General features: G+C 43.5%; 1 protein-coding gene across 1 annotated transcript; it reads right to left on the bottom strand.

The window, feature by feature from the left end:
• Positions 1–27,458, bottom strand: RHOA (ras homolog family member A). Its single transcript, XM_074602643.1, has 5 exons — positions 27,242–27,458; positions 8,293–8,450; positions 5,595–5,715; positions 2,224–2,354; positions 1–1,268 (listed from the first exon to the last, which is right to left on the bottom strand). Exons 2-5 carry the CDS (start codon positions 8,446–8,448, stop codon positions 1,095–1,097), a joined length of 582 nt encoding a protein of 193 aa, XP_074458744.1. The 5' UTR covers positions 8,449–8,450; positions 27,242–27,458; the 3' UTR covers positions 1–1,094.

Genomic DNA, 27,458 nt, shown 5'->3' with positions numbered 1-27,458 from the left:
TACAGGGAGCTTAGAAAACTGCCTTTATTCTATTAGTTGTTGGAAAAATGAAAATACAGAAAGAGTTTAGTTGGCTGCAGAACAGCAAGAAGTTCACAGGTTAGGAGTCTGATCACTACATGGTAACCAAACTTACACAAAAAGTTTCATTTTTTGTTTTTCTTAGTTTTAAACTGGGTCCAGCAATGAACTTAAGGCAACTGAACAGTTCAGAAGCTTTGAGTGTGAGCAGGCTGTCTTTTCTCATCCCTACAGCATGTCATGGAAAAAACTCCTGGGTGTGCAGACCACTCAAATCATTCAAATGGGTCAGACTCTTACAAATGAACAGGGGAAGAGGATCAGCTGCTTTCCATCGGACTTTATTTTCAAATACAGTTTCTTAAAAAACCCAGAACACCTTAACGCAGAGGTTACAAGTAACAGTATTAGGAAATCCAATTATACAAAAAATACTACATCTAAGCTGGGGTAAATAGATTTATTTTTGGTAACATACATTTAAACTGGCACTAATTACACAGTAACTAAAAGGTAACTAACATGAAACCACAGAACCCTCACTTTTCCTTAGCTGAATGGGACTTGGTCATTTCAGAGTGATCACATTTTCAAACTAATGTTTTACACCACTGAGCCATGAAAATCAGATCTTCCTAAATGTGATAGCACTGAAGCTACGCTCGACTCCACATACAGCCACGTAACTGTTGTACTCAATTAGAATAGGACGTTAGTTATAAAGTAGTTACAGACCAATCCTCTGTGTTGACAGCTTTTTCTCTTTCTAGAGAGAAGAAAGAAGATAGAGAATTGTCTTCAATTAGCGCCTGGCATATCCTGTGAGTGCAGAAAAGGTTTGTTAGAGGAATGTTGAGGTTAACCTTGGGTGCACAGATGAATTTGATGCAGATTGTTATAAAAATCATGGTTGGCTTCTAAATACTGGTAGCAAGATGACTCGATTTTTAAATCTCTTAAGTAAATTATAGATAATGAAAAAGGCCAGTAATCATACACTAAGATTAATAAACAGCACTTCAAAATTACTCAAGTGCAGGGTGCTGCTTTGGCCATCTTCCTCTGGCCACGCTTTATACGAGAAGGCACCCGGACTTTTTCTTGCCACGCCGGGCTTGCAAAGCAGCTCTAGTGGCCATTTCAAAAACCTCCCTCACACCGTCTTTGGTCTTTGCCGAACACTCCATATACCCAAATGCACCAATGCGGTTTGCCATATCTCTTCCTTCTTCGGGTTTGACAGGCTCCTGTAACAGCGCAAAAGCAACAGGTCAGCTCAACCCGAAGCCACACCGATGCGCACCCCCATCTTCTCTTCCCCACCCACGCAAAGGGCTATCTGGATCAAATGCACATAATTAATAATTCACTGCTCCCCTGAGATCGACCCTTTAAATTACAAAGGCAATTTTAAAATAAAACGTGGTTATTTTCTCAAGATGCAGCATGCATCTCGGCCTGGATTAGAGAGGTATATTCGCATACTGCACCAGTGCTTGAGGACACGATCAGTCTTCTAACACCTCTGAGCTTAAATGCTGCAGGACCCTTTGAAACTTGAACAAAAGAGTGCTTATTTCAGAGGAAACATTTATGCAACTCTTTGCCACAAAATCCTATGAATAAATCCCAAAATTAATGCCTCAGTATTTGTATAAAAACAAATATTATGCAACAGGAGCAAAAATTCCAGGACCGAGCGGAGTCTCTGCAGTCCCATACCCAAGCTGGGGGTTTCAGACACGATCTGAAAATGAAACCCAGTGACAGGCTCAGGAAGGAGCTACAGCACCTGTGGTTATCACCTCAAAACACCTACTAATCAAACCATTTCCTTTCACATCCTGAGCATACAAAATAAAGAACAACTTGAGTGTGCGTGCACTCGATGTGTTGCTGTCTCCTAATTAATCCCTTTCAGAGATCCAGCTCTCCAGCACGGAGAGCATCTGACTGTTAGTAACCCAATATAGCCATTTTCATTGTTGAGAATGCCTTTTTTCTAAAAATTAAATCTCCAAATATAAAAAAAAGAAACACTCAATTAAAGGCAGTATATACTTTGTGGTTTCTGTCGCGGGTAAGCATTCATTATGCAGCCCATAGGAAGCTGGCAGCAAGCTGCGGGTGCCCATTTAATGCTCTGGTGCAACCACTGTTCGCTTCCTTCAGTTAGTGTAAGACTATCAAAAAGGAACCTGCCTGCTTCATTTTGGCCAGCTCTCGTCTTGTGTGCTCGTCATTCCTCAGGTCCTTCTTGTTTCCTACCAAGATGATAGGCACGTTGGGGCAGAAATGCTTCACCTCCGGGGTCCACTTCTCTGGGATGTTTTCTGAAAGAATAAAAATAAAAATAAGAAAATAGAATTACGTCTGTACTGAAACCCACTTCTGTGAAGAGTTTTATTTTAAAGCTTTCACCAGCTGCCTGAGTAGTTTTAGCTTGCTAATCCACACTGACGCCCTTTTTTCTAGTCTTAATTTGGGAAGCAAATAGACCTGTTTTAATATTACCAAAAAAGACGAGTGTTTCCACAATAACTTTTAAGGCTGAAGGACACCTAAACTCTGGGCTCCTCTACATCTCTCAGTAGCTACTTGACAAGTGTTAGCATAAGGTACTTCAAAGAACAGCATGCAGAATTCTGAAGTAGAGAGTTACGGAAAATTTTGCTTCAGGAGAAACACTTCATTTATTTCCAGAAGCTAAAGATGGGCACAACACTGAAGTGTAAATTTTTACATCACTTCTTCCTTTTAAAAAGCAACATCAAACAACCACTGCAAACTCTCCCGTTAACTGTAGCAGAAATGTTGTTCTATGCACTAATTACAGATGCACAGAAACAAAGACTTCGTCTAAGTCATTTGCAGATTTGCCATTTCTCCCTATCTGCAGCAAATGAATTTGCACTTATATACAAGAAACTTTTTCCTCCTAATATAACTTCCCTACATGACTTTTATTTAAATGGAGCTGTGAATGGAAGACTTGAGGGCTTCTGAAAGCAGAACCTCGATAAATTCTATATAGCAGAAAGTTGAACAGCCCAAAGCATTCAGCTTTGCTTTCCGCAGCTCTGACATCTGAGATTCACTGGTGGATGTACCTGCAGGCTACATAACCCTTTTTATCTTCATGAAATTCCATTCAGCTTTTGAAGAGACGTTCACTGTTATGGCATTGTTTTCTCGCTTGAAAGAACAACTTGACAGGCATCTTGAAGCCAGTTTTTGCACTACAGCCAAACCAGCAATTCTGCAGCCGCACCTGGCGTGCTCAGGGCGTGCAGGGCCCTGGACACTGCACAGCTGAGGAGCCGCCTGGCACTTCACGGCTCCCTCCACTGCTCCGAGGGACACAGGTGCCCCGATACTGGTGAGCAGGACGCGAGGAAAAAATAGCCAAGATCAGAATTGACTTAATTAAGCCCATCTCCCCCTGCCTCCAGGGTTCAGTAACCCATCTTGTTTCCAGGAGGTGAGGTCCATTGTTGGCTCTCCAGCCGCCCAGGCAGTAGCACAGGCAGGAGAAGTGAGCACGGCTCAAACCTCGGACGTAGCTGTTAACAGCCACACCGGGCATGACCACAGCACCGCTGCCAGCTAAACCTCAAAGCATTTTGGAGGGAGACAAAGACAATGAAAGATGTCTCTAAACACAGCATCAGGTGGAAGTGATGAAGAGAGAGATCAGGATTTCCCAGATACCAAGCTGGCATTGATTTTTCTAAAAAGACACTTTCACACCCAACGATCACTACCCTTCAGAGGCAAGGCACGAAATGAGACTGAGCAGCTATCAAACATTACCCCAGTCAGACCTTAACGCCACTGGAACATCTTAAGGAATGTTCTGTTTGCTCATTTAGTCAAACCTCCTGTGAATTGTGGCAGGAATGGTATTTTTCAACCATTGTGACAGCTCCATTCAGGACTAATCCTTCCATTAACTGCATTTCTGTGCTTCCTCCTTTGTGTCTCGTTCTTGTTTCTCTCTAATATACAACTCTGGCAGGCAGTGTTCATCCGTAAGATAGAGCAGAGGCGTAGTAAAAAAGCCTCCCTCAGGAGAGCTAGCAGTGATTGTGATCATCCCGGCAGCAGAAAACTCCAAAGGATTCAGTGGGTTAATACATTTAAGAGAGAGCTGGTCTCCCATTTATGAGCATCAGTTGAAATAATTTGACACCTGTCATCAACAGACAAAGCAGAGGGATCTCCCACTTTTCCTGGCTCAGAGCTGCCCAATGCATGGACATAGTTTTGACCAGGTACAAACAAGTACCAGTCGGTCACTGCACAGAAGGTTCTTGTCGGAGTGCAGCTGGTCATAAACACACACAGAATCCATGTGCCTGAAGATCTAACTTAACATCATCTGCATTCCAACAAGAAACCTCACAAATAGCCACTAGTGAACAAATCCCACTGGTGAGAAGCAGATAAGGGAATTTTTACAGAAATGCACTTGCTTAATAAAGTGCTACTACTATGTATTTGTTTAGGAGACCACACTGGATGGATGGAGTCATTACCATTTTAAAGGGACAGAAACCAAACCCCCAGAGACAGTGACTCTTAGGAATAAAAGTACCTCTATCTCCTGGCTCCTTACCCTCTTCAAAAACATTTTTGTGAGATCAAAGACGTCGGTATCTACGCATTAGATTTATAAATCAATCAGTGAAGATTTCAGTCTTGGACTGCACACAGAAGAGGTGCCCATCTAATACACAGAATTTTGAAACGTATGTTTTTGGAGCTCAGAAATCATAAATAAGGCAACTCTTTTCTTCTCTTTTCTCCACGAGAAGCAGATGTCAGTCACTGGAAAGCAGGCTAGGAGAGTATCAGTCTCCAGCCTTCAATGATTTCCACCAGTGCGAGAGCCCCCCTCCAGTGTGGTTCTAGCCCATGTTTTGAAATCACCAAGCAGGGAGCAAAAAAACCCCAGGCTATTTGGGACCAATAACTCTGAGCATTTCAAGCTGATCTCCCTTGAATAAATGGGGAGGAGGGGGAGGAAGGGATGAAAACACAAAGCTAGCTTTCTCATTTACAGAGAAAGGACCTTACTCTATTTTCATAGATATAGTGTGGTCTTGAGTGTATAAGAACCTGCAGTTTTCAAGGAGAAATAAAAAAAGTAAAATAAAATCCAACCTTGGGTGGGCCATGCTACTCAGTGGACACTTTATGTACCCACAGGGCTCCTGGACACAGGAGGGTGCAGCCACAGCCTTCCTGCTTGCTCGGGTCACCAAGGCAGCACCTCCCAAGGGACGGGCACACCAGGACGTGCCTTGGCCCAGCAGACAACGTTGCCGGGGTGAGGGTGCTGATCTGGGCCAGGGAGCTGCCTCCCTCCTAAGTGTTGCTCGAACTATGCAGCAGAGCCCTGGGTAAACGCAGTGTGCTGACGAGGCTTTCAAAATGCCACTTGGCATGGCTGAACAACACACGTTCCTTTAAGATCTTAATTCACAGGAAAATAAATTTTACAGCCTGATTTCCAAGGGGAATACAGCGACACAGAGCCGTAGTTCTCATTCAGTTAGTGATCTACTTACCTAAACTATCAGGACTATCAATTGAAAAACACATAAGTATAACATCAGTATCTGGATAAGAAAGCGGTCTAAGTCGGTCATAGTCTTCTTGTCCTGCTGTATCCCACAAAGCCAACTCAACCTGCAGAGAAAGATCAAGGCAGTTAGCCAGATCACCAGGCAAGTTTTGATTCAGAAGCTAGTAACCCACGAGTAGCACGTAAAATATTTAACTTAACACCACTCAAAAGGAGCAGACTACAAGACAAACCGCTTTGACAGGAGAACTATTACATTCCATAACTCCAAAAATCAACTGATTGCAGCTTATGAGACTTCTTTATATCAACGACCAGTGTCAATTCTCTGAAAGGACATAAAAACTATCAGCAGAAAAGCAAGACAGAAGAATTGATGGGAATGGGCTCCAAAGGGCTGGGAATCTCTGTGATAAGCATTCCAGAAATACTAGTTTTCAGTGAAAGTAGACTGTCTAAGTATATGCTTTTTAGGATTATGCACATTCTCAACTGGTTTACAGCTGGAACTATAATAAAGCTCTTGAGGTATACTCTTGCTTGAGATTCTCTGATGCATCTGCCTCTGCAACGGAGTGGGTTCCTCCTTCTTTAAACTCTTATGTTCAAAAATTCCAGGAAAAAAGTCCACAGCAACTCAGATAAAGACAAATGGGCAGAACCAGAACCCAAATGTGAGCCTGAACGTGTAATGCAACTGTTCAGTTAAATTGTGAAGATACAACACATCAAAAAGCTTTAGTTGCACACATATACAAAAAAATTCTTCCGTATTTCAGTCAGAAATACTCCTCCTCTCAGAGTCACCTCTGAATTTACAAATGTGAATTTTGTGGCAAACGTTCATATTTTTTTTTTTACACGTATGTCTGTTAAGGGTTCCCTCACATGACACTGGAATCAGCTCCTTTGCTCTACCTAAAAAAAAAACCCTGCATCTCGTACCATTGCTGTTTTGTCTTCACATGGCTTCTGAACATTTCTGGTAATGCTTTTCTAGGAAGACAGAGGCTGTCAAACAGAACAGTCTGAAGTACTGCTCTCCTACAAACTTTTGTAATCAAGTTGTCAGAAGACAAAGTGCTCAGATAAAGTATGTCATTTCGTTACAAAAAAAATTCAGCTGACATTTCCACAACAGAAAATGCACTGCTCAAGCTGCTCATGCAAGTTTTATTTAGATACCGGCTGCATACAGCTGATAGGGCATGACTCTCTGTTCAACCCATTTAAAGATGCAGAGATTCAGGCAGAGGGGAACAACTGACTAGGTGATAAGAGAGAGAAATGGATATCATACATATTTTAAACAATAGTCCTTAGAGTCTAAGATACAATACAGAAACTGCAGAAACTGTCACCTTGGGGGAAAACATGCTCTAATATTAGTCTAAAAGTACAAGGTTTTTTACCCATCCATATAATGGGAGAGAAAAGCTCTTTTTAGACTCAAATAGCACGAACTGTCACGACTAAAATCACAAACAATCCCTGCCTGTAACATGATTAGGAAATCAAATGTAATACAAAGCCCAAAATTAGCTCATAAAGTTTTTGTTTAAATCGGTATCAAAACTGAGCAGTTTCAATCAATCTGTCACTGCATCTGAACCAGAACTGACTGAAAGATGTTCTGACTGTAGCTGAACCCAGAGCAAGGGCACATGTTGCAGCAAGGGGCGAGACAGGGAAGCTCAACACCGTCAGCACCAAAAACATACTTGGTGTGAGAGCCCACGGCACTCGGGTCAGCTCTGCCTGGTTACGGTAACAAAACAGACATATGCCATGGCTCCTAAAAGGGTTTGAAAATAGTTGAGCTTTCAAAGTGCAAAGTTGCTGCTTCGTGTGCTTCCGGAGGACCCTGGAAAGTGACAATTTTACACATCACACACTGCCTTGTGTGACGTAAATGCAGAAGGCACCCTATCCAGTGTCCAGAGAGCAGCCTTCTGAAAACTGCCTCTTAGAGCAGTTGTCTGGCATGTTTGCTCGTTTGAAAAACCAAGGACTCAGAGGTCACACAGACTGAAAAATGTATTTTCAAAATATTTAAAACTAAGAGGAAATATTTTAATGATTAGTTTACTGAACTACAAACTAAAAATGAAGCTCAGGGAGCTTTGGGTACGCTTGGCTACTAAGAATTCACCTGTTCTTCAGTCAGGTAGGACAGATGATGCTGATGTACACTACAAAAACCCCTTTGAAGCCTGTCAGTCATCTCTTCTGAAGAGGATCCTGCATGTTGCCAGGAATGAGTATGAAAAAAGACTCTCCAGGAACTAGTCTTTGTTAATCACAATACCAGGTGCCTATCAAAACAGGGATTCCACTATGCAATTCCAAAGACTAGTAGCACGGTGTCCTCAACATGTAGAGGCGTCTTTGAATTGCTCCACCCCCTCCCACCTACTGTAACATTTTACTTGAAATAACTGTATGTTTTTTAGAGTCTCAACTTGTGTAAGGTCAGAAATAGTCTGGTTAAACAGACACTAGATATAAGCAGGTTCTAGCAAGGCTAATATTTTTTCCACAGGAACATGTCTAATATTTAAAAATATACTTACAACATAAGCATGTGTACTAACCACTTATTAAAGAAGTGTGGTGGAGATCTCCACGCTATTCTGAATAAATGCACGTTCACTGTGACTGTTACAGAAGTGTACACATACCTGCTTTCCATCCACTTCGATATCTGCTACATAATTTTCAAAGACAGTGGGAACGTACACTTCAGGGAACTGGTCTTTGCTAAATACAATCAGCAGACAGGTCTTTCCACAGGCACCATCACCCACTATAACCAGCTTTTTTCGAATGGCTGCCATAGCTGCAAAACAAAATGACAACTTATTAATTCTTCCGCTGCAGCTTTTAACTGAGATGCTAATAATTAACAACCGCTAAGTTTCCAATTAATAAGAACTTTTGAATTGGGTCTACATGCCCATTAGAGACACAGACAGGTATTTGGAACCACAGAAGTTCAAATTCCCATCTGTTTGAGAAAAACATTCCCCAGGACTTGACAACACACTGGTGAGACACCAGGTGCAAGACTAATAGAAAGAAGAGGAGAGCAGCCTGGGTTAGCATTTCTTTACCTATTCTAAAGGTTGGGATAGAAACGTCCAGAGGTAGCGAGTGAGCAAGCAGCACTGTCCTAGAGCACCTTCTGAAAAGTGTCTTTTAGGTAACCGAGTAAGAGAAGCTTCAATTTGAGGGAAGTAACGTTTTCTTGTCACGCCTAGTTGTCTCAACTACAAAGTGCCAGAAGCTGTGTGGAAGTCAGCTGGCCTGCGGAGCACCCGGCTGCCACGTCAGAGCACCAACAGAAGGATCTCAAGGTACCCAGCCTGGCCCTCGAATTACAACCACCACACTGCAACGGATTTTGGAAGTACGCATCCCACTCCTCAATCCACTTTCCTGGACGTCGCTGTTATCAGGTTATTTCGCCTGTTATCAGCTTACCTTAAGTAAAGGGGACACACCGAGGGAGACACCACCATGATGCTCCACACAGCTCTCCGCTGTTCAATATATCGATATTGGCAACACAGAAACCAGTGTGAACAATGAGCTGTAAGTTTGTTAACGATATGAAGTTATTACAGATAGTTCACTGTAAATATATATCTAATAATGCACACAAGGAGAAAAATTGTCCAAACTTCAAATTTGATGACATGGGGCTCTAAGCTGATGGTTACATTTCATGAGAAATATATCAGCTCAAGTATCAAGCCCCCTGGAAACATGAACTTACCAAGCTCCTGGAAACGTAGCAGTCAAAAAGAACAAAATGAAATAGCAGGAACTGCTAGGAAGGGACCAGAGCAACGATAACGACCACTGTACAAATCCATGGCTTGCTCACATGCAACTTTGGCCTCAGAAAGATGTTATGAAATCTTGAATAGGTTTAGTGAAAGCCTAGAGTCAGGGTAGGACTGAAAGAGATGATTGTGCTGGATTTGGCAAATTTCTGCAAAGTAACAAGTGGCCCAAATAGTATGGATAGGTATTGATTGTTCATCATCACTTCCCACAAACGAATGCGAGGTGGTAATACAAAGATAGCAGAAAAGGTTTCAAGCCCACCAGAAGGCAATGGGCCTTGGGAACTCCAACAAGAAATTTATACAGGCCTAACGGAGACGGGGCAAGTACACGGAAGAAGCCTCCTACGTGTGTTAAAGAATGCAGAAACCACATCTCTCAGAAAATCTCCATAGTAAAACTACTTTGAGGCTGAGAGAGTACTTTGGGAAGCACTATATATGTGCCTGCTTTCTTCTTTCTTTTCCCTAGGCATTTATTTGTGACCACTGCAGGAACAGGCCAGAGATTTAGGGAGGGACCTGGCTACAAGGGCCTGGAATGAGGACAGCGCCATAACTACTTTCTTCTCCATAACATGAAGGCACTCCAGGGGAAGCCGCTTAGTCATCCTGTGAAGCTTCCTGGCAACGGAGCAAACAGTAACGCCACCATAATACCTACCATTGCATGACCAAAATACCACAGAGGGAGCACCCTTGTGAGTTAATTTTTGCCATGACAATCCCAGTACAAAGCTCTATGAGGATGACTTGGGCTGCTGGCAAGGGGAGAAGGTCTCACAGAAGAGAATTAAAAGACACAGCAAAAATGTTTTCTCCTTTCTGCCTCTTCTCTTGCCTTGTGAAATTAAATAAAAAGGTAAAACAAACCATCTAAAAGCAATCTGTAGTACTATGAGACAGTGAAGAAGCAGTGGATATTACAGAGGTTCTATACTTCTGCTCCAGGTGCAGAGAAGGGACCATTTCAGCCCATCAAGCAGCAAGGGCTCAAGGACTTACAGACCACAGCTTTGTCAGACACAACTGCTCCAGTAATCCAAATCTATCTCTAAAATGAGCTTCTGTCACCTTCTGAATATATATGTATACACACTCAAGTGTATACATCCCCCCATCCCCCCCACCTTTGGGATTTGGCGTTATTTTTACATTTGTGGAAGGTTTAAAATGATCCAAGCTTTAAAAAGGTTTTTTCTTTCAGTGGTTTTGGACAGTTTTGAATACTTTCTAGCAATGGTAATATTTGATTTTTACAGAACTGGAAATCATCTGTCCTTTGTACTAAGTCAAGATCAACTGCTTACGAGCTCTACCTACTGTCATTTTTATCTAATCTGTCCTTAAAAACTGTAATGCTGAGTCCTACAAAAGCTCTGAAGGAAGGTTTACTCCTGTGCTCCACAATATTTACTATGAGAAAATTTCCCCCAATGTGTATCCTCAGCCTTCTTTGATGTAATATAAGCCCGCTACTGTTTATCCTATTTGTCACGGGCATAGGATAATAGATTATTCCCTTTCCCGCGTGCAGTTGAGAATACATGCCTTCATTTAGTCTTCTCTTCAGGCAAAACAATTCCAGTTTATTCAAGCCTTCTCTGTAAATCGTATTTCCTAGACTTTCCTGTTGCTCCCTTCTGGGCGCAGTCCAATTGGCATAAATTTACCAAAGCACGGAGACCAAAAGCTGAATCCAGTATTTCACCTAGGGCTTTACCAACATTAATGAGAGACGAAGGATTATTTTATTGATCTTCCAGGATATACTGTTGCTTAAACACCATACTGGAAGTATATGTTTGTTTTGGTTTGGTTTTTTTTCCTCCCCAGAAGACAACACTGTTGATACATCCAGCTTTTAACTCATTATAACTCCCACATTTTTTCCATTAGGACTGCTACATAGTAAGTTGCTCTCTGTTCACACAGCTGAATGTTCTACTGTCATGCCTTTATTTAACCTTCCGCTGGCTGATGTTTTATTCTACCTCCAAGTTCCAGTTCTGTCCTCCAGCTTAATCATAGCCTCTCTCAGATGCAAGTTTAATAATTATGATTCCCAGATAATTATCTAGGCCATTGATGAAACCACACTGGAGACAAAACAGGTAGATGACGGAATGGGATAACCCGTCCTTCCTCAGTACCCTCCCTCCTCCTCCCGTCTGTGCTAGCGGCTGGGGCTGTGACCCTTGATCACTTGTGTTACCTGCAATAGCACCTAGGTTAGGTGACCTTTTTTGTATCACCTATGGATAACTGTCTTTTACTGTGGATTTTCAGATCAGCTCTTCCTTTATCTTCCTCTAAATACTTCCGTCACTCTAGAAATTTTTTTTTAAAGTGTCCCTTGACAGTTGAATCTCATTTTATGCTTTGGGCTTCTACATACTTATGCCTAAAGTCTACAAGAAAACTGCAATTCTGTAAAAAAGCCATTGTTTAATGTAGTGCTTTCTATAAACCCTCCCCTAAAAAAAAACCAACAACGCAGCTTGAAAATTATATATAAAAAAAAATTCAGGAGTTTTATTTGAATATCTTTTTCCTGAAAAAGAGATATTCACAAAACTCTCCCTGCCTGAATCTTCCCTGAGATCTGTTGACATTATTTGGACCTAACGTGAAAGACCACTCTGTCAATCACGGTGCCCTTCAGCTTCCCTCCAGCTGCCGAGGATCCACCCCATGAGACTCTCCCCTGCTCACAGTCCTTTATGTGCAGGTCGGTCACCAGGACATCTCAAACCTCCTCAACAGTCCCTTCCATCTAGTACATCGAACATCTAGGTAATTAAAACTCCCTCAACACCAACTTCTAGAGGATCCTGCCACGATGCTCACAAAAAGCCTTATCTTTCTTGGTGACCTGTGGCATCCTCATTTTTTTTACTTTAGTTTCACCTTCCAGAGCGTTACCACAGAAGAATTCCCTCTGCATAATGTCCTTGGAAAAAATGCATTGTATAAAATTCAATTCAGGATGGATGCAAAGATGACCACTTAAATCTTTGAAGCTTCCACTTGCCTCCAAAGTCCTAGGAGTTACTTTAGATTTGCTTACCTCAATCGTTCCCCTGGGCATCCAGCACAGGCTGAGGCTACTTTGTTTGTGGACCTCAACAAATTTTCAGAAACAGCTCAAATTATAAATGCTGGGTAGACAGAGACACCGCAGGATGTCAGGTCTGATCACTGGATAGAGCCCTCCATCAACCTTGGAAGGAAGTCACCAAACATCACAACTGCTGGTTTCTTCCTGACATCAGTGGTTACAGACTTTACAGTTTTATGGTACTTGAAGTTTCTTCTCTACTGGTGAGGTTGAACCCTTACTCGCAGCCTGAACAATATACTTCACTTCTATTCAACACGTGGATGTTCAAGGATGGAACACTGCTGTTGGGCCTGCACCCAACTTTCTTCTTGTAACAGATTCATCTTGTCTGTATCGCTGAAGGTCTCCATGCATATGGAAATTGTTCTAGTGGTGCCACCTGTCCAAAACCCCCAATTTGTTCTTCAAATTTTAGCAGATATTTGGCCACAGGAACAGTACCTTGTAATCCATGCACAAAGCATATTTACAATACTAATTTCCTAATTTAGAGGATTCAGTGTGCAGATCATCTTTTAGCTAATTATTTGTAGTTAAAATAAATACATTCCTATCCAGTGGGTAGCTATAAGGGAATCTGAGGTCTGGCAAATACTCAGAAAAGCAACGTCTCCATAGCACAACAGAGAAAAAAACCTGACTGCTTAGAACAGAGCTACATCTTAGTGTTGCATATCACAAGGACAACACATTCACAGCAGTTGGGTCTCTCTGCTGCATTTTGACATGCTCTGGTTTTCTTAATCAACTACTCTGAAGCCTGGAAATACATGAAATTTGGACGAGCAGGGTGTTTTGAGAAGAATCAAAAAGCACTTTGCTAGCAATTTTCATTTTAGGTGTACGGTACCTACATTAGGTGCAAGTTAGTATTAGCTGCAGTACTGCCTGTCACCAGTGAGTATGTGTCTACATTTAGAGGTAAAAAAAACTATACAAGCTACCTAAGAGGATATTACAAATAGACCAAATCCAAGCTGCCACTACCTCACTGTAACTGAACACATTCATCCTTTTATGCAATGCATAGAGCAGGGACAGACCAATAAATACAGAAAGCTGCTGGAACAGCATCACTGATGATGCAGACAGAACATTGGTCAAGAAATATTCTATCCCAATTGGTGTAACGAAATGGCTGCAGTGATGATCTAGGGGAATCTGTGCCGTTTTCTGCAGCAAGATGACAGATCTGCAATTTTTCCTACTCTTAAATGAGCCACTCCTCCCACCTTTGCATTTATAGGATTCTTAAAACAAGCTAGTCTGCTAGATTGGAAGTGGAAACTCTCACAATATGACACCAGTGACTCATCTGAATGGAAGAAATTAAATTATGACATTTCCTCCACCTAGGCCAGTGCCTTTCACAGGTATTACAAGAGCTTTAGACATCGTTTACTCAATCCCACTAACATCACAGGAGGTTACAACACAAGGAGCTCCTGTTTGCTGAGTTGCCACACTAATATCCTTGTTACGTGAGGCTGCTATTTCTAAGTGCAGTGAGGCTCCAAGACTCAGGCAGCATAAAGCCCTGCTTGTTAAGAGAATCTAGCAAATACTGCAGAAGAATGAGAAATAGGGAAAATATTCTTGTCCTTGTTTTAAATGTACTCCCCCCCTAAGTATTATTGTTTACTGCAATGGAATTTGCCTCTTCACTTCAGCACGCTATTTATTTTTCCAAGGAACAACATTTCCAGTGCCTCCTTTCCTGCAAATCCCAAGGCCACACAGCACGAGTGAGGACCACAGAATCACAGAATGGTTCTGGTTGGAAGGAACCCAAACATCTAGTTCCAACCCCCGTGCCCTGGGCAGGGACACCTCCCACTATATCAGGTTGCCAAAGCCCCATCCAGCCTGGCCTTGAACACCTCCAGGGACGGGGCATTGACAGCTTCCCTGGGCAACCTGTTCCAGTGCCTCACCACCCTTACAGTAAAGAATTTCTTCCTAATATACAATCTAAATCTACCCTCTTTCAGTTTGAAACTGTGGACATGCTGTTGATATTCTGAAGTTGGATAAGCTGGTAACAAACATGGCAGGTTTGCCTGTTTAGCTCTGGATCTCATCCTGGAGAAAGTAATAAGGTGGAAGAAACAGACTTTTACCGTCGCATAGGTATCCCGACTAGATTTCATGTCAATTACCAATCAACTACTACCAACTTTATATTGCCTGCTATGTCATTTGGGCAAATCCTTTGTATAAAGTTTGTCAAAAAAGATCTGGATTACTGCATATGTTAGCAAGAACTCAGCAGAAGCAGTTCAGCAGGACCATTAATGATGTTTCTGATGTTGAGGGGAAAACACCTTTTAAATTCTTTCTCACCTAATCTTGCTGAAGTCCTTAAAACCAAAATTTTGGAAAGCAAGGGTTTTGAAATCTTGTAAAGACTGCTTTGCTGCTAACTCCTCCACACTCAGCAATTGAACAGTTGGCCATCGAGCGAATTATAGCCTGGGACTCTTCTCACTTGCGTCATTTCCCCCTTCATTCAGTCAGCCCTGCCCTGGGGTCATCAGGAGGAACATGAGCAAGGCTCAGGGACCAGAAGACCAAACCTGCTCAAGCATCCCCCATCCCGACTAGCCAAGCCCTGCCCTCTACCTACCACAGGGGAGAACTGCCTCTGCGCCAGGACCTGAATTTACTCTTAAAATATTCAACTTTTATTCAAGTTTGAGGGGGAGGAGGAATGAGTTTCCCCAAAGACTGCAGTGATGAAGACAACATGGATGAGCGCGCTTTTCCCACAGTTTTCTTCTGGCTGTTCAGCAAGGTCTGGCATCAAAACTGAGAACTACCTGAATCTCAAAACAGTTTGGAGCAGAAAGCAGACGAGCCCAAAAGCAAACAGGTCTGCTTTTAGGGCAACTGTATACAGATAGTGAAGAAACTGAGACTGAATATGGAGCATTTGGGTGGGGGAAATGGTCCAAAGACTGTGAGCAGAGAATAGGGAGTGGGCAGGCAAACAAGCCAGGAGGATGGCAGAAGGACGTAACCACTCAAATCCATCCTCCTCTAGAGCAGAATTCAGGATTCCCACATCTCCCAGCTGTTTAGTTGCCGATAGGAGGCAAGCTTCTCAACCTTATCCTCCACTAAAGTCCTAGTGGAAAATGTCAGCAACTATACATTTTGTAATATTTTTTTTGCCACGACGCTTTTCATTAGTGAAAGTATGTATAAACAATGTCAGAAACACTGCAGTTTACTAACGAAATGCTATTCATGCTACCTCGAATCAGCTCCTTTGAGCATACATAAGCCTATGTGTGCTATCATGCTGGTTTTTTTTCCCCACATAACCCATACATGATGGGCTATGCTCTTAAATAGCAATAGTTGTGAAGTAAAGGAAACTATGACCCCAATTCACCTCTTACAGGAGTTGCAAAACGGGTAGCAAACAGCCATGGAACTGCAATAACAGTAAAAAAAAACCCAACAAACCACAACCAAAAAAACAACTACCACGAGAAAAAGTGATTTGATCACATACAGGAGTTAAGATATAACCCATGCTTCTGCTACAACGTTCCTAAAAGATCGTGGAAAAACTACATACATCAAAACTTGCTGCAAGTGACCACTTATTTATTGTCTTTATTTCTGAAGACACCCAGAATAGAATTCATCTGTACAGCTGCACTGAAAGGAAAGCCAGATGAACTCCATGCTCAGAGTGACCACACTCATTTGGTACCACGTACAACTTGAAATCAAGTATTACTGGGGTAGAAATACAGTTCAATTACAAGCCATTGGAATACAAACACTAAAAACACGAATGCAGTCACCACTATAAAGGAGACAGTCAACACATCTTATTTCAGTAATTGAAATTTACTTAATTCTGTGCAAATTTGCCTGTGGACACTTGCATTCATAAATTGATAAGCCAAATTATTTAAAGCGTTGCTAACAAGGCCTTTGGGAAACAACTATATATTCCTTGCAGCATCCAGCACATAAAGCAGTTTGACAGTACTGCAAAACAGACCTATTTCCAACTACAGCGCTATGTGGGAGCAGTTGGTAAGAAAAAGATATCTGCTGGGTTTTTTTTGGAGGGTTATATATGAAATTTAACACTTCAAAAAGTCACAAAGCTGGCAAAGCACAGGGCAGGCTACTGATGTTGCACATTAAATGTAATCCACAGTGAAACAGAAGATTTCTATGATAAGATTGAAACACAATTGAAAAAATGACACAGGAGGTCAGTGTAGTATCCAATGGGATTAAAATACTGGACAGAGGTCCTTCAGGAAGGTCCTTGGACAGGGTGAACAGAGCATTCGGCTTTCTACTCGCAGTTTATTCAGACTGTGTTAACCATGCTCAAGTCTGGCAAGTTTTACTAGTTTAGGAAAAGTGCTCTGCAAAGATAGCTGTACATTTCCAGAGCCAGCTTTATATGGGGAGCAGTATGGCTGTGTTACAACCTTAGCTAATAAACCTCACCAGGTCTCAGCTAACTCCACAAATAACCAGCTCAAGCCTCTTTGTACCACATCACCAGAAGCAGGAGCAGCGTCAGCTTAACTGCATTAGGTCTTAACAACATTGGTTCAGTGCCAGCCCTGGTGAACCCTTAATGACTGATGAATTTTATACAGTCATCAAGAGTTATCCAAAAGTACAAAACTGGTGTTTAATAAGCAATACATTTCAGTTAAGCAAAGAAGTGTGTTGTTTATGCCGCCTCTAAGATGGCTGGGACAGGGCAGGAGATACTTCATCCAGCATAAAGCCTGCCAGCGCAAAGTTTTTGAGGAAACCTGAATCGGCAGGCAGTACTAGATCCGTGTTGTGTGTCATGTGGACACAGTACATCTAATCTGATATATCATGTGAAGCCTCAAAGCTGGATTCATCCTATCAAATTACAGCCTTTGCCCTTGCCTTCCTCTTCAGGATAAATCCTGTATGACAACATACAATTCATCTGACTCTCAGAGAAGAAAATTGCTTTGGATTCTGATAATTTTTCTCGATTTCTAACCACCACAGGAAAGAGCAAAACATTTTGCGTTACTCTCCTTCCCTGTACTTTACCCATGCTTTACAGGAACGACGCCTCAGCACAATCAAACACTCCAAGGAGAAGACAAATGATCTTTTGCTAAAACACCCAAGCCATAACCTGTGCAACCCTCTATACCTGGCACTGTGTCCCGCAAGCATCTCCAGCACGGACACTGACCAGGGGACCAACTTGTCCCTGCAGCTAAACTTATATTTGCTACATCTAGAGACTCATACATCACCCCTCACTACAGGTCTACACACACATAAAACCAGATATATTGCCTTGGGACTTCAGTCTCTCCACCTCAGCATCTGGCATTCAGGACCGGCTTAGGAGTGGATTCCTACACAAAAGCATAAGAGGAAAAAGAACCAAGAAGCCTCCCCCTCCATGCTCTCTGTCCTCCAACCATTTTCAGCTCAGGAGCTTCTTTGGTCAGACATTGTTCCCATGAATTTGGTAACCTCAAACAGATTTCTCTTCCATGAGTTTGTACAGACTCCCTTTGAACCCATGTAAACTTCCAGCACTCACAACATCCTGTTGGAGGGAGTTCCCACAGCTTAATTACACATTGTGTGTAAAGCCACTTCCTTCAAATTCAAGATTGTCCCTATTAATTTCTTTTACCGCCTCCTAACTCCGAAATGGAAAGCGAATGAACATTTACCTCACTCACCCTCTTTCTGCTTCTCACACAACAGACTTTCCAGACTGAAGCATCCTAGCACAGAGTTGTGTTTGGTTTTGGTTTTTTTTTAATACCTTTACACCTTTGACAGTAGCATCTGGATATCTACCAGCTGTCTGCTCCTAGCGTGAGGAGTAACAAAGTGGCAGAGGTGTCTCGGTGAAGTGCCTCAGCCAGGGGGGCCCTTGGAAGCCCACGTATCTTCCCGTCCCACGCCGTCCATCGCAGCCCTAAAGGCAGCAGGGCCACTGCTGCGTCCCAGAGAGCGCCCCGCTTTGACAAGCGTGTGCTGCTCTATCCCCTCGCACCGTACCAGAGAAACACACCCCGAGCTGTGTTTCAAGTGCAAACACGCTGCTGCTTGGTCGTTCCCGGTAGACGTTTCACTCCTTGCATTAACTCAAGTGCAGATGATCTTGACTTTAAAACAGGTGATAACAGAGAATCCCCTGCCATGCTTCTTGCTCCAGCAGTTAAGTTACATTTTCTGCATTAGCGATCCGGTTTTATTTGTCACTTCCTCATTTACTTGGCCTCTGCAAATTTCTTCATACCGGTATTTTGTGTTTTTTCCAGGTGACTGGTAAGAAATACAGCCCAAGAGGTAACTCCTTCATGTTCTCACTAAGCACAGATTCACTGGAGTCTCCGCTTGCCTTTTAAAGCTGTCCTCTTTCTACTAAATTTAATAGGAACCGTATTGATTTTGTACTGGCTTCGTTTCTCACTGAAAATGACGTGCAATTACTGTCAAGTGCTAACCGAAGGCTAAGATGAACACCTGTACTTAAGAACCAAACTGAAACAATTAACACTAATTGTTTCTATTTCCCCCAGTCCGGGTTGAGTGACATTGCCTTAATTCTTTCCTGAACGCTTCGTTACTTATTCCATTATTGTACCTGGGATTGATGTCTTACTCTGATGGGATTATAATCATTAAGGTTGTCCTACTTCTCTTCATTATTACTGCATATTAGCATCCTTTCAAACTCCTTTAACTGCTGCAGTATGTAAAGAGCTTTCTGGAAAAAAAAAAACATTATATAAAACCCCCCTATTTTCAGGCCACAGATCTTCAGAGCTGAATTATATATATCAAAACAGAGGTGTCAATTACCAAATCTGGCCAGATTAGGCATACAATACCATTCAACTTTTTTTTTTTTTTTTAAATTTAAAGAGCTAATCAAAATACCTGATTACAGGGAAGTTCCCTGTGTACAGACAAATAACTGGCAAAAGATAGGAAACTAGACAGAAAGAGATGCTCAGCTCTCACAGAAGACCAACCTGCACAGCTCGACATTCCTAAATGACCTGAAAAAGCGAGGAAAAGTAGCAATACAACAAAATTTACTGATGATGCCAAGATCTTCAGGTAATAAAGGCAAGGGCTTACTGTGATGATTTTCAGAACCTTAACAGACCCTGTGCCCAAGCAATAAAATTTGAGATAGATAAATGTGAAGTGATACACAAGGTAAAAACCAGATTCAGCTTCCTCTATGAAACGATGGACCAGGAACTGATCTCTGCTAATCAAGGGCAATATTTTAGGGTTATATAGTTAACTCCTTTAAAATACATGCTCGACACTCTGAAGAGCTAAAAAAAAATTAAATAAATTAAAACGCCAGTATTAAGAACTAGGAAAAAATGGACAAACCAGAAATCATTAAGCTGATGTAGGAATCTACAAGCCCGCCTGCGTTTTTTGACTCTGTGTGCAGTTGTGATCCTCCCCGTGTCAAAAGGCTGTAAAGGAACTGGAAATGACTCAAAGCAGGGCAGCCCGGATGATTAAACTATAGAACAGTGTCCCTGTGAAGAACAACCATGGCAGAACTGGAAAAAGGGCGATCTGGAAGAGATGCAACTAAGGAAGAAAACGACTACGGACACTTCTCTAATAGGATCCTAAGCAGCAGTGAGAAAGGCTGGGGCCTGAGCGTTCAGTCCTTGCAAGGACAAGGGCACACGGGACGAGCCAGGCTCAAAGCAAAGGCAGGCCTCGCCTCGCAGCAGGGCACATAGCAAGGCTTCGCTCCTTCTACCACATTTCAACTTTTTAGATCCATAATTTCTTAGTCATAGGTTTCTCTTCAAACTCCTTTTTTCTCCTAGTTACTTTTCATGCTTTTGAGCTTCTGTTTTGTATTTTCTACTTTTGGTTTCTACTTTTCTCCTATTTCATCTGTAGGGCTTTCTTGCATTGTTTTTTAACTGCAAACAAAACAGATGCTTTCATTTCCTTTCCAAGTCAGGCTATTTAATTAGCTTTCAACACTTGATTGGGGAAAAATATCGCAAAAGGAGGTTCCTGAAACATCTTTTTTAAGCCAAAAATTGTTAAAAACTAAAACAGCAATATGTGCAAGCAAACCCCTCTGTTTTAGCATTGTCACCCTGCATCCTGTTTTGCAAACACCAAGCTTAGCAAGAAGGTCCTCCTAGTCTACTGCAAGTTTCCTTTGTTCTTGACTATCTGCAAAGTTCACCCCTACGCTGTTCACCTCCCTATTTCTATATAATTAGTAAATTAACACCACTTCAGAACTCAGGGAAGATGACTAATTCCATCACTTCTCCCCTGCCTTACTCTACCATGACAAGTCCGTCTCCAAGGCTGAAGGCAAAGCTGGGACAACGGGGGCAGAAAGTAGTATTTTGTCCTCAGGACCTGTGGCTGCCATTGCTGTCCTTCCACACTCACTTAACATTCTTGTTACTTTGCCCCTACTGACCAGATCTTTGTTATCTGCAGGTATGATGACTTATCAGAGCACTTCTCTTATGCAATACCGAGTCCCAAGATTACTTTACACAAAATGAGATTAGAGCTTAATATTGAGGTAATTATAGCAGATCTGTGGATTTCCACTCATGCAATCTGCAAAACGCTTTGCATTTGTGATTTTTTTTTTTCCTTGGTATCCTCTCTGCCCAGGCACCTCCAGCACGTCAAAGAGAACTTGGGGCACCCACATGCTGACCAAGGCAGGTTCTGCTTGGGTGAGATTGCTGTCTTTAGGCACCCACCACTGCCCCGCAGCTGGCAGCAGAAGCATGTATGGACAAGAGATACTAACACAATCTTCCAGACAACCATCTTTTTGTACCCATAGCTGACACTCTCACCTGTGCTCCCCCACTGCTCCCACCACAAGACATCGGTTGAGATTGCACCGGTTCAGATCAAACACCCGTCAAGTCCAGCACCCTGCCTGACACACGCAGGGTTCTCAGATGACTGAGTAAAAGAAGGAGCAAAGGCATTGATACTTCTGCAAGTGTATTTTCTCAGTTTCCAGCTTGGTGGTATTCTTAGTTTTGTTAATCTCTGTGCTCAACAGCCCATTTGATAGCATTTTCTTCTGTTATTTAATCTGTTTGATTCTGAAGTCATGTAAATCATTGTCATTCAAAGCACTTCGTGGCGCTGCACTCTGCGGTCTCAGTACCGACTGCAGGAAAAGCACCGTTGGTTTTGATCTGGACCAGACTGTGGTCAGTCATGTCTCTGCCAAGCTGAAGGGTTCAAATCTTTTTAAGCATCCCTTGTATGGAATCCATTCCTTATCCCTGATCATTCTTCTCAGCCTCCTCCTTGCTTTTCCAGTTGCACTGTATCTCAAAGTCCATCTTGCTTTGTGCAAAATCACAGCAATCGGCATGCTAAGAACTGAGAGCCATGATGCTATCCCTCTGTTTTCTTCTTTATTCCTTTCCCCAAAGCCCCAGTGATCATATGATCACTCTGGAACACTAAACTTCCATTTTCACAGAATTATGACAAGGTCTTTCTCGTAAGTAGCAATAATTAACCTTCACCCCAACGGTGCATAAACTAAGATTTTTTTTTTTCCTCCCCAACTTTGCATTTATCTGGAACAAATTTCATTTGACATTTTACTGCCTGTAATTTGGTGTCAGAAAGCTGAGCTGCAGTTCTTCTTAGTCAGCTCTTGTCTTTTCTTCCCTTACTACTTAACACCTTTCTCACCAGATCATTTATGAGTATGCTGAACAATACAGGTGCAACACAGATGCCTATTCTTCTCTTGTCCCAAACTTCCCTTCTCTGTGCTTGTCAAGTCATTCAAAAACTCCAGTAAATTTAAGCAGTGCTGTTTCCTTTGCAAAAGTCATGTTGACATTCTCCCACCATAAGTCCATCTGTTTACATTTTTTTTTAGAATTTATTTTTAAAACAGGCATTGAACTCCGTGATCTCCTGCTGAGCTATCTTTAAGAACTGCTACCACGTAAGCCAACTTCCTACTTCTCTGGCTTCAAGGTATTAAGTGAGAAGTTACATAGCATAATTAATAATTCCGTCATCTCATCCCTGAGTTTCCTTTGGAACCCTTGGGCAAGCACCATCTGGTCTTGGCATTTTGCAACTATATTTATCATTTTGCACTAAACACTTATTTGCTGACACTTCAAGCAGAGACAGATCTTCCAATGAGTCCTGTTCCCCATAAAGAGAATTTCTGGCATAGGAACCTCTTTGGACTCCTGCACAGTAAATAGGAATACACATAAGTCATTTAGCTTTCTACTGATGGCTTCATCATCAAATATTTCTTTCACTTCTTCATCATCTACTGGCCTTCCAGACTCCAGCACCCTTCTTGCTTCTCATGTACCTGGAAAAGATTTTTTTTTTTTTTTTTTGCTATTAGTATGATGTTGCTCAGAGTCTTTCTGGCAGGTCCTTGTATTTTTCATCTGACTTGCTAGAGTCCACATTCTTATTTACTTTTCTAGTCAACTTCATGACTTGAACTTTCTGAAGGCTGTATTCTTATTTCTAATACTTTCTTTATCCCAAACTGCATGCTCATTCTCATCTGTCAACATTCCACAGTATAATTTAAAATCCTCCCAACAACATTTTCAATTTGAAGCGCAGAAGCCTAGTTCTGCTGTGGTTTACATGGAACTCAGCCTTTCCAAACAGCTTTTGGACTGAGGTTCAAAAAATGAGCCAATTCACTTTGTCAGTACCAAGTCAAGATCCTACTGTAAGACAGCCTTCTCACCTCACACGATTTCTACAGAGCAGGCAGAGGGTGACGAACAAAGAGCCTCCAGGTGTAAAATATAAGAAAAATGAAATGTTAGCAAGGAATGCAAACAGAGATAACTGGTACTTGGAGAGCTGCTAGTTTTTTCAAACCACTGACACACGCAAAGACAACCTTCCTTAAAACTGTGAAGATGAAGAGGAGGAATCACTTTGTACACATCCACACTAGAGATCTGCTCCAAATGTGGCAGTTCAATCAGTCAGTACAGGGTCAGGTGAGACAGGACTATTTATTGTTGCAAAGCACTGCTAATTAACTGAGCAAAGAGATTGAATTCAGCCCTGTTTCTGATTAAAAACAACAAAAAAAAACCCCAAACAAAACCCCCACAACTGTCAGAGCTTGAGGAAAGAAAGACCTCATATTCATTGTGGGTGTACTGCCCAATTTTCCTCGGTATATTAGTGGCTCTCCATCTGTTCCTTCTACTAGGGACCTTGGTCATGAAGGCTGATCGGAGAAAGACAGTGAACCTTGTTCTGATTAGTTTAATTAGATGATTCACTTACGGAGGACTGGCTGTTAGTTGTGTGTACGCAACAGTGGATGGCGACTATCTTAATTAAAAGGTGGTCTATGGATGCCTTAGTTCTTTTACTGTCTCAAATGCCTTTCTCAAGTGAAAACACGGTGATAGGAAAATGACAGAAAAGAGGACAGACAGATCAGAGTTGCTCTACCAACTTCAATTATGCTTTTGGTAGCTTTTGTTCACAGTTCAGAATGAGGTGGGAACAGAGATGACATCAAGACCAGAAGGCACCCGGACACCTAACAATGGTGTAAAATGGCTTAAAGCAACGGTAATTTAACCAGCGTACTGGAGGCAGTCTTTTGAGATATTTGTGCTTACTTTTGAGATGAACCCAAAAGTAGTAAGCAGCTACTTCTTTCTACATAGCTATTTATACAGTGCCCAGTGTCACAGGAGAGGGACCACACCAACAGGCAAAGAGCAGAGGACTTTCATTGTGCGTTCAGGTGTGCGCACGTGCACTGCTCTATCCCTGGGAATGAAGGTAAGCAGCCATTAGGTGCATTTATTTTGCACAGCACTCTTCTGTATTATAGGGTTTCACCCTCACTACTTGTTTACTAGAACAGACTCATCACAGATCAATTCAGATGTAAAGGGCATGCTGGCTAGCCTTATCGACGTGCTAACTTCCTCAAACTCACTGATAAAACTTTTCCTCCACATTAGCTAAACTGCATTTGAACATAAGTCGTAAGACAACAGAGCAGTACACGAGAGTTTAAACGGATGTGGAATAACACGTGAGCCAGATTAGAGTTTAGTATAAATGGTAGAAGATAGTTTCTGAGCGGAGACTTGGAAAAAACCTAATGATATCACAGCAGCCGGGAATCAAATGTTTCAGAGAGATTGCATGAGAAGATAAAATAGGCTAGTGAGGAAGTAGGAGCTAAGCTCAGAAATTTCTAGGGCTGAGTGGACCACAGAAATGGTGTAAAGAGGAGCCATCAGGGTTCGGGGCAATGTAAATATGTTGCAAGAAAAAAGGCAAAGTGTAAGATGTAGGAAAAACAAGACTTACCTAAAAAAAAGAGGAAAGGCGACAATATTTCTAAGCGCCTCCAAACTATCAAATTGTTTTTATTTGGAATTTACTTATCTGAAGAGCCATCGCTAGCCCTACATCCTGGTGGCAGTTAAGATCATTTAGGATGTTTTTACTGTCAATTCCTGGCTCGGAGAAGTCCCCGCCTCTGGCGCTCAATTGCAGTGGCACTCAGCCAGAACATGAGTTTGGTGAACGAGGAGGGATAATATAAGAGTTGCTCGGTTGAGCTCTCCGACTGAATTTCTTTTGCCCCTTGTGTGAAGGTGCATTTACGTCTTGAGAAATTATTAAAAAAAACCCACCCAAACCAACAAGCACATATTCTAGTGTTAAATGACACAAATCGCCCATTAAAATTAATTTATGTCAAGCATTTATGCTGAATATGCTGTTAGGCATTCCAGTGAACTAATTAAAATGAAATAAGGCTAATGGCAATTTTTCTTTTTTTAAACGCACAACCTTGGTCCAAATCGGAGCCAGAATTAGTCTGCCTATTTGAAAAAGAAATGCTAGCGCTGTGCGGCTGGAGAGCTGGGTAAGGGCAGAAGAGGGCAGGAGGAGGGCACACAGGTGCATCTGGAGAGCCTTCAACAGAAAGTATTTTCATGAACAATGTTTACAGGGAGGGAGAGACTTCATATCTCCCTACTGAAAAAAAATTCCAAAATGAAGCTACTGGAGAAACCAATACTTTGAGTCACAAACAACGTTTAGGACAAGAAAAACTAATTTTTGAGATTTCTGAGATAAAAATTAGAAAATGTTTTAAAAATCCACGTAGACAGCAGAATAGTTACGTAGTCTAAGCTCTGTGGGAAAAACCAGGAACAACTAATCCAACATTCCCTAGGCAGGTCCTAGGATTCGGTTTTCTCCAAATCCTGCATCACATACAGAAAGGGCGGGTGGGAACCACTGCCCATGAAGGGTTCCCTGCCACAAACAGGTGAGCTCTACCGGGAGAGAAACAAAAGCTGGATATGAGGCAGCAACGGAAAACAAACAAACACACACACCCCCACACCCCCCCATCCCCCGCCCCCCCCCACCGCTCCAGACACCTCGCAGAGACAGACTTCAAGGGATATCTAAGTAGTTAAGGCATCGTTTGACTGGGAACAATACTTTGTCCTGAGTCTGTAACAACTTTAACTCCATAAACCTCTGTAATAAGTTTCTTGGGGTTTTTTTTAGACCCACAGACAACTGAAGTAGTCCCGGGGCTCCTCTCGCCCCTGCAGGAATGGCTTTCCTGGCAAAAAAAGGTTTAGGCAGCGTTTAATTTTAAGCTGGGCAATTTTCAGTCTAAGGCAAGGCTGTCATGGCACACGAAGCCGATCGCGCTAACGGTCCGTTTGAACCCCGAACCGAGCTCTTTTTCCTACACACTTGTCCGCGTGCCCTCGGCCTGCTGAGGCTGTACCGGCTCCGGTAAAAAAAACTAAAACAAAACAAACGAACAAACCCCCCTCAATTAAAAGTTTTCAGTTAGGCTCCGAAAGGCGGTTTCTCCCCTGGCCAGAAGTTTGAACGCCGACGCGACCCGGGAGGGACTGCGGGATTTCCGCGGCGCTGGCGCCCCCGGCCCGGCGGGGGGCGCGGGGTGTGTGTGTGTGGGTAACCCCCGGGGCGACCCACGCGTGGCGGCGCGGCCCCGGCTCACCCCCACCGCCCGGCTCCGCGCGTCGGCGCCTCCCGCGCGCCCGGGTGACGTCACCACAACAAGCTGCCAGTCAGCCGGGTCACCCCCACCGCCCGGTGCCCACTCGTGTCACACCCCGTGCCGGCGGGGGGGAGAGCGCCGCCTCCGCGCCGCCTCCAGCGGAGCTGGCGGGAGCGGGGTCCCCGCCGCGGCCCAGGCGCCGAGGGCGAGGCGCGGGCGGCTCCAGTAGGGGAGCCGCCGGGGCCGCGCCCCTCCCTCCCTCCCCTCCCCCGCTCTCGCCGCCCGGAAAAGGCCCCGTTACCGGCCCCGGAAACCCGGGGGCTCTCAGAGGGGCGGCCGCACACGCCCTCCCCTTTTGTGCGCGCGATGCCGCCCGGACGCGGCGGCGGCGGCGAGAGGCTCGGCCGGGCCCGTCCGCCCCCGCCCGCAGGCTGCGGCGGGCGGGCCCCACCCGGCGGCGGTGGCGGCGCCACGAAGGGAGGGGGTGTGGGGAAAGCCCGTGAGCCGCCCCCCCCCCCCCCCATACGGCGGAAAGTCCCGTCCCGTCCCCTCTCCGGTACCTGCGGCCTAGCGCTGGGTCTCGCTCCCGCCGCTTCCTGCTCCACAGGCCCCGAGCTCGAGCGGCGGCGAACGGAAACGGGCGGGGCGGGGGCGTGCGCGCTCACCGGCCCGGCGCGACGCGGCGCTGCGCTTCCCTCACACCGGCACCGCCCCGCCCGCGCGCGCGCACGCGTTCCCCCTCTCTCTCCCCCCCGCGCCCCGCCCTACGGCCAATCG

The sequence above is a fragment of the Larus michahellis genome, chromosome 10 (assembly GCF_964199755.1).
Source record: "Larus michahellis chromosome 10, bLarMic1.1, whole genome shotgun sequence".
NCBI lineage: Eukaryota > Metazoa > Chordata > Aves > Charadriiformes > Laridae > Larus > Larus michahellis.
This window is presented reverse-complemented; position numbering and strand designations above follow the sequence as displayed.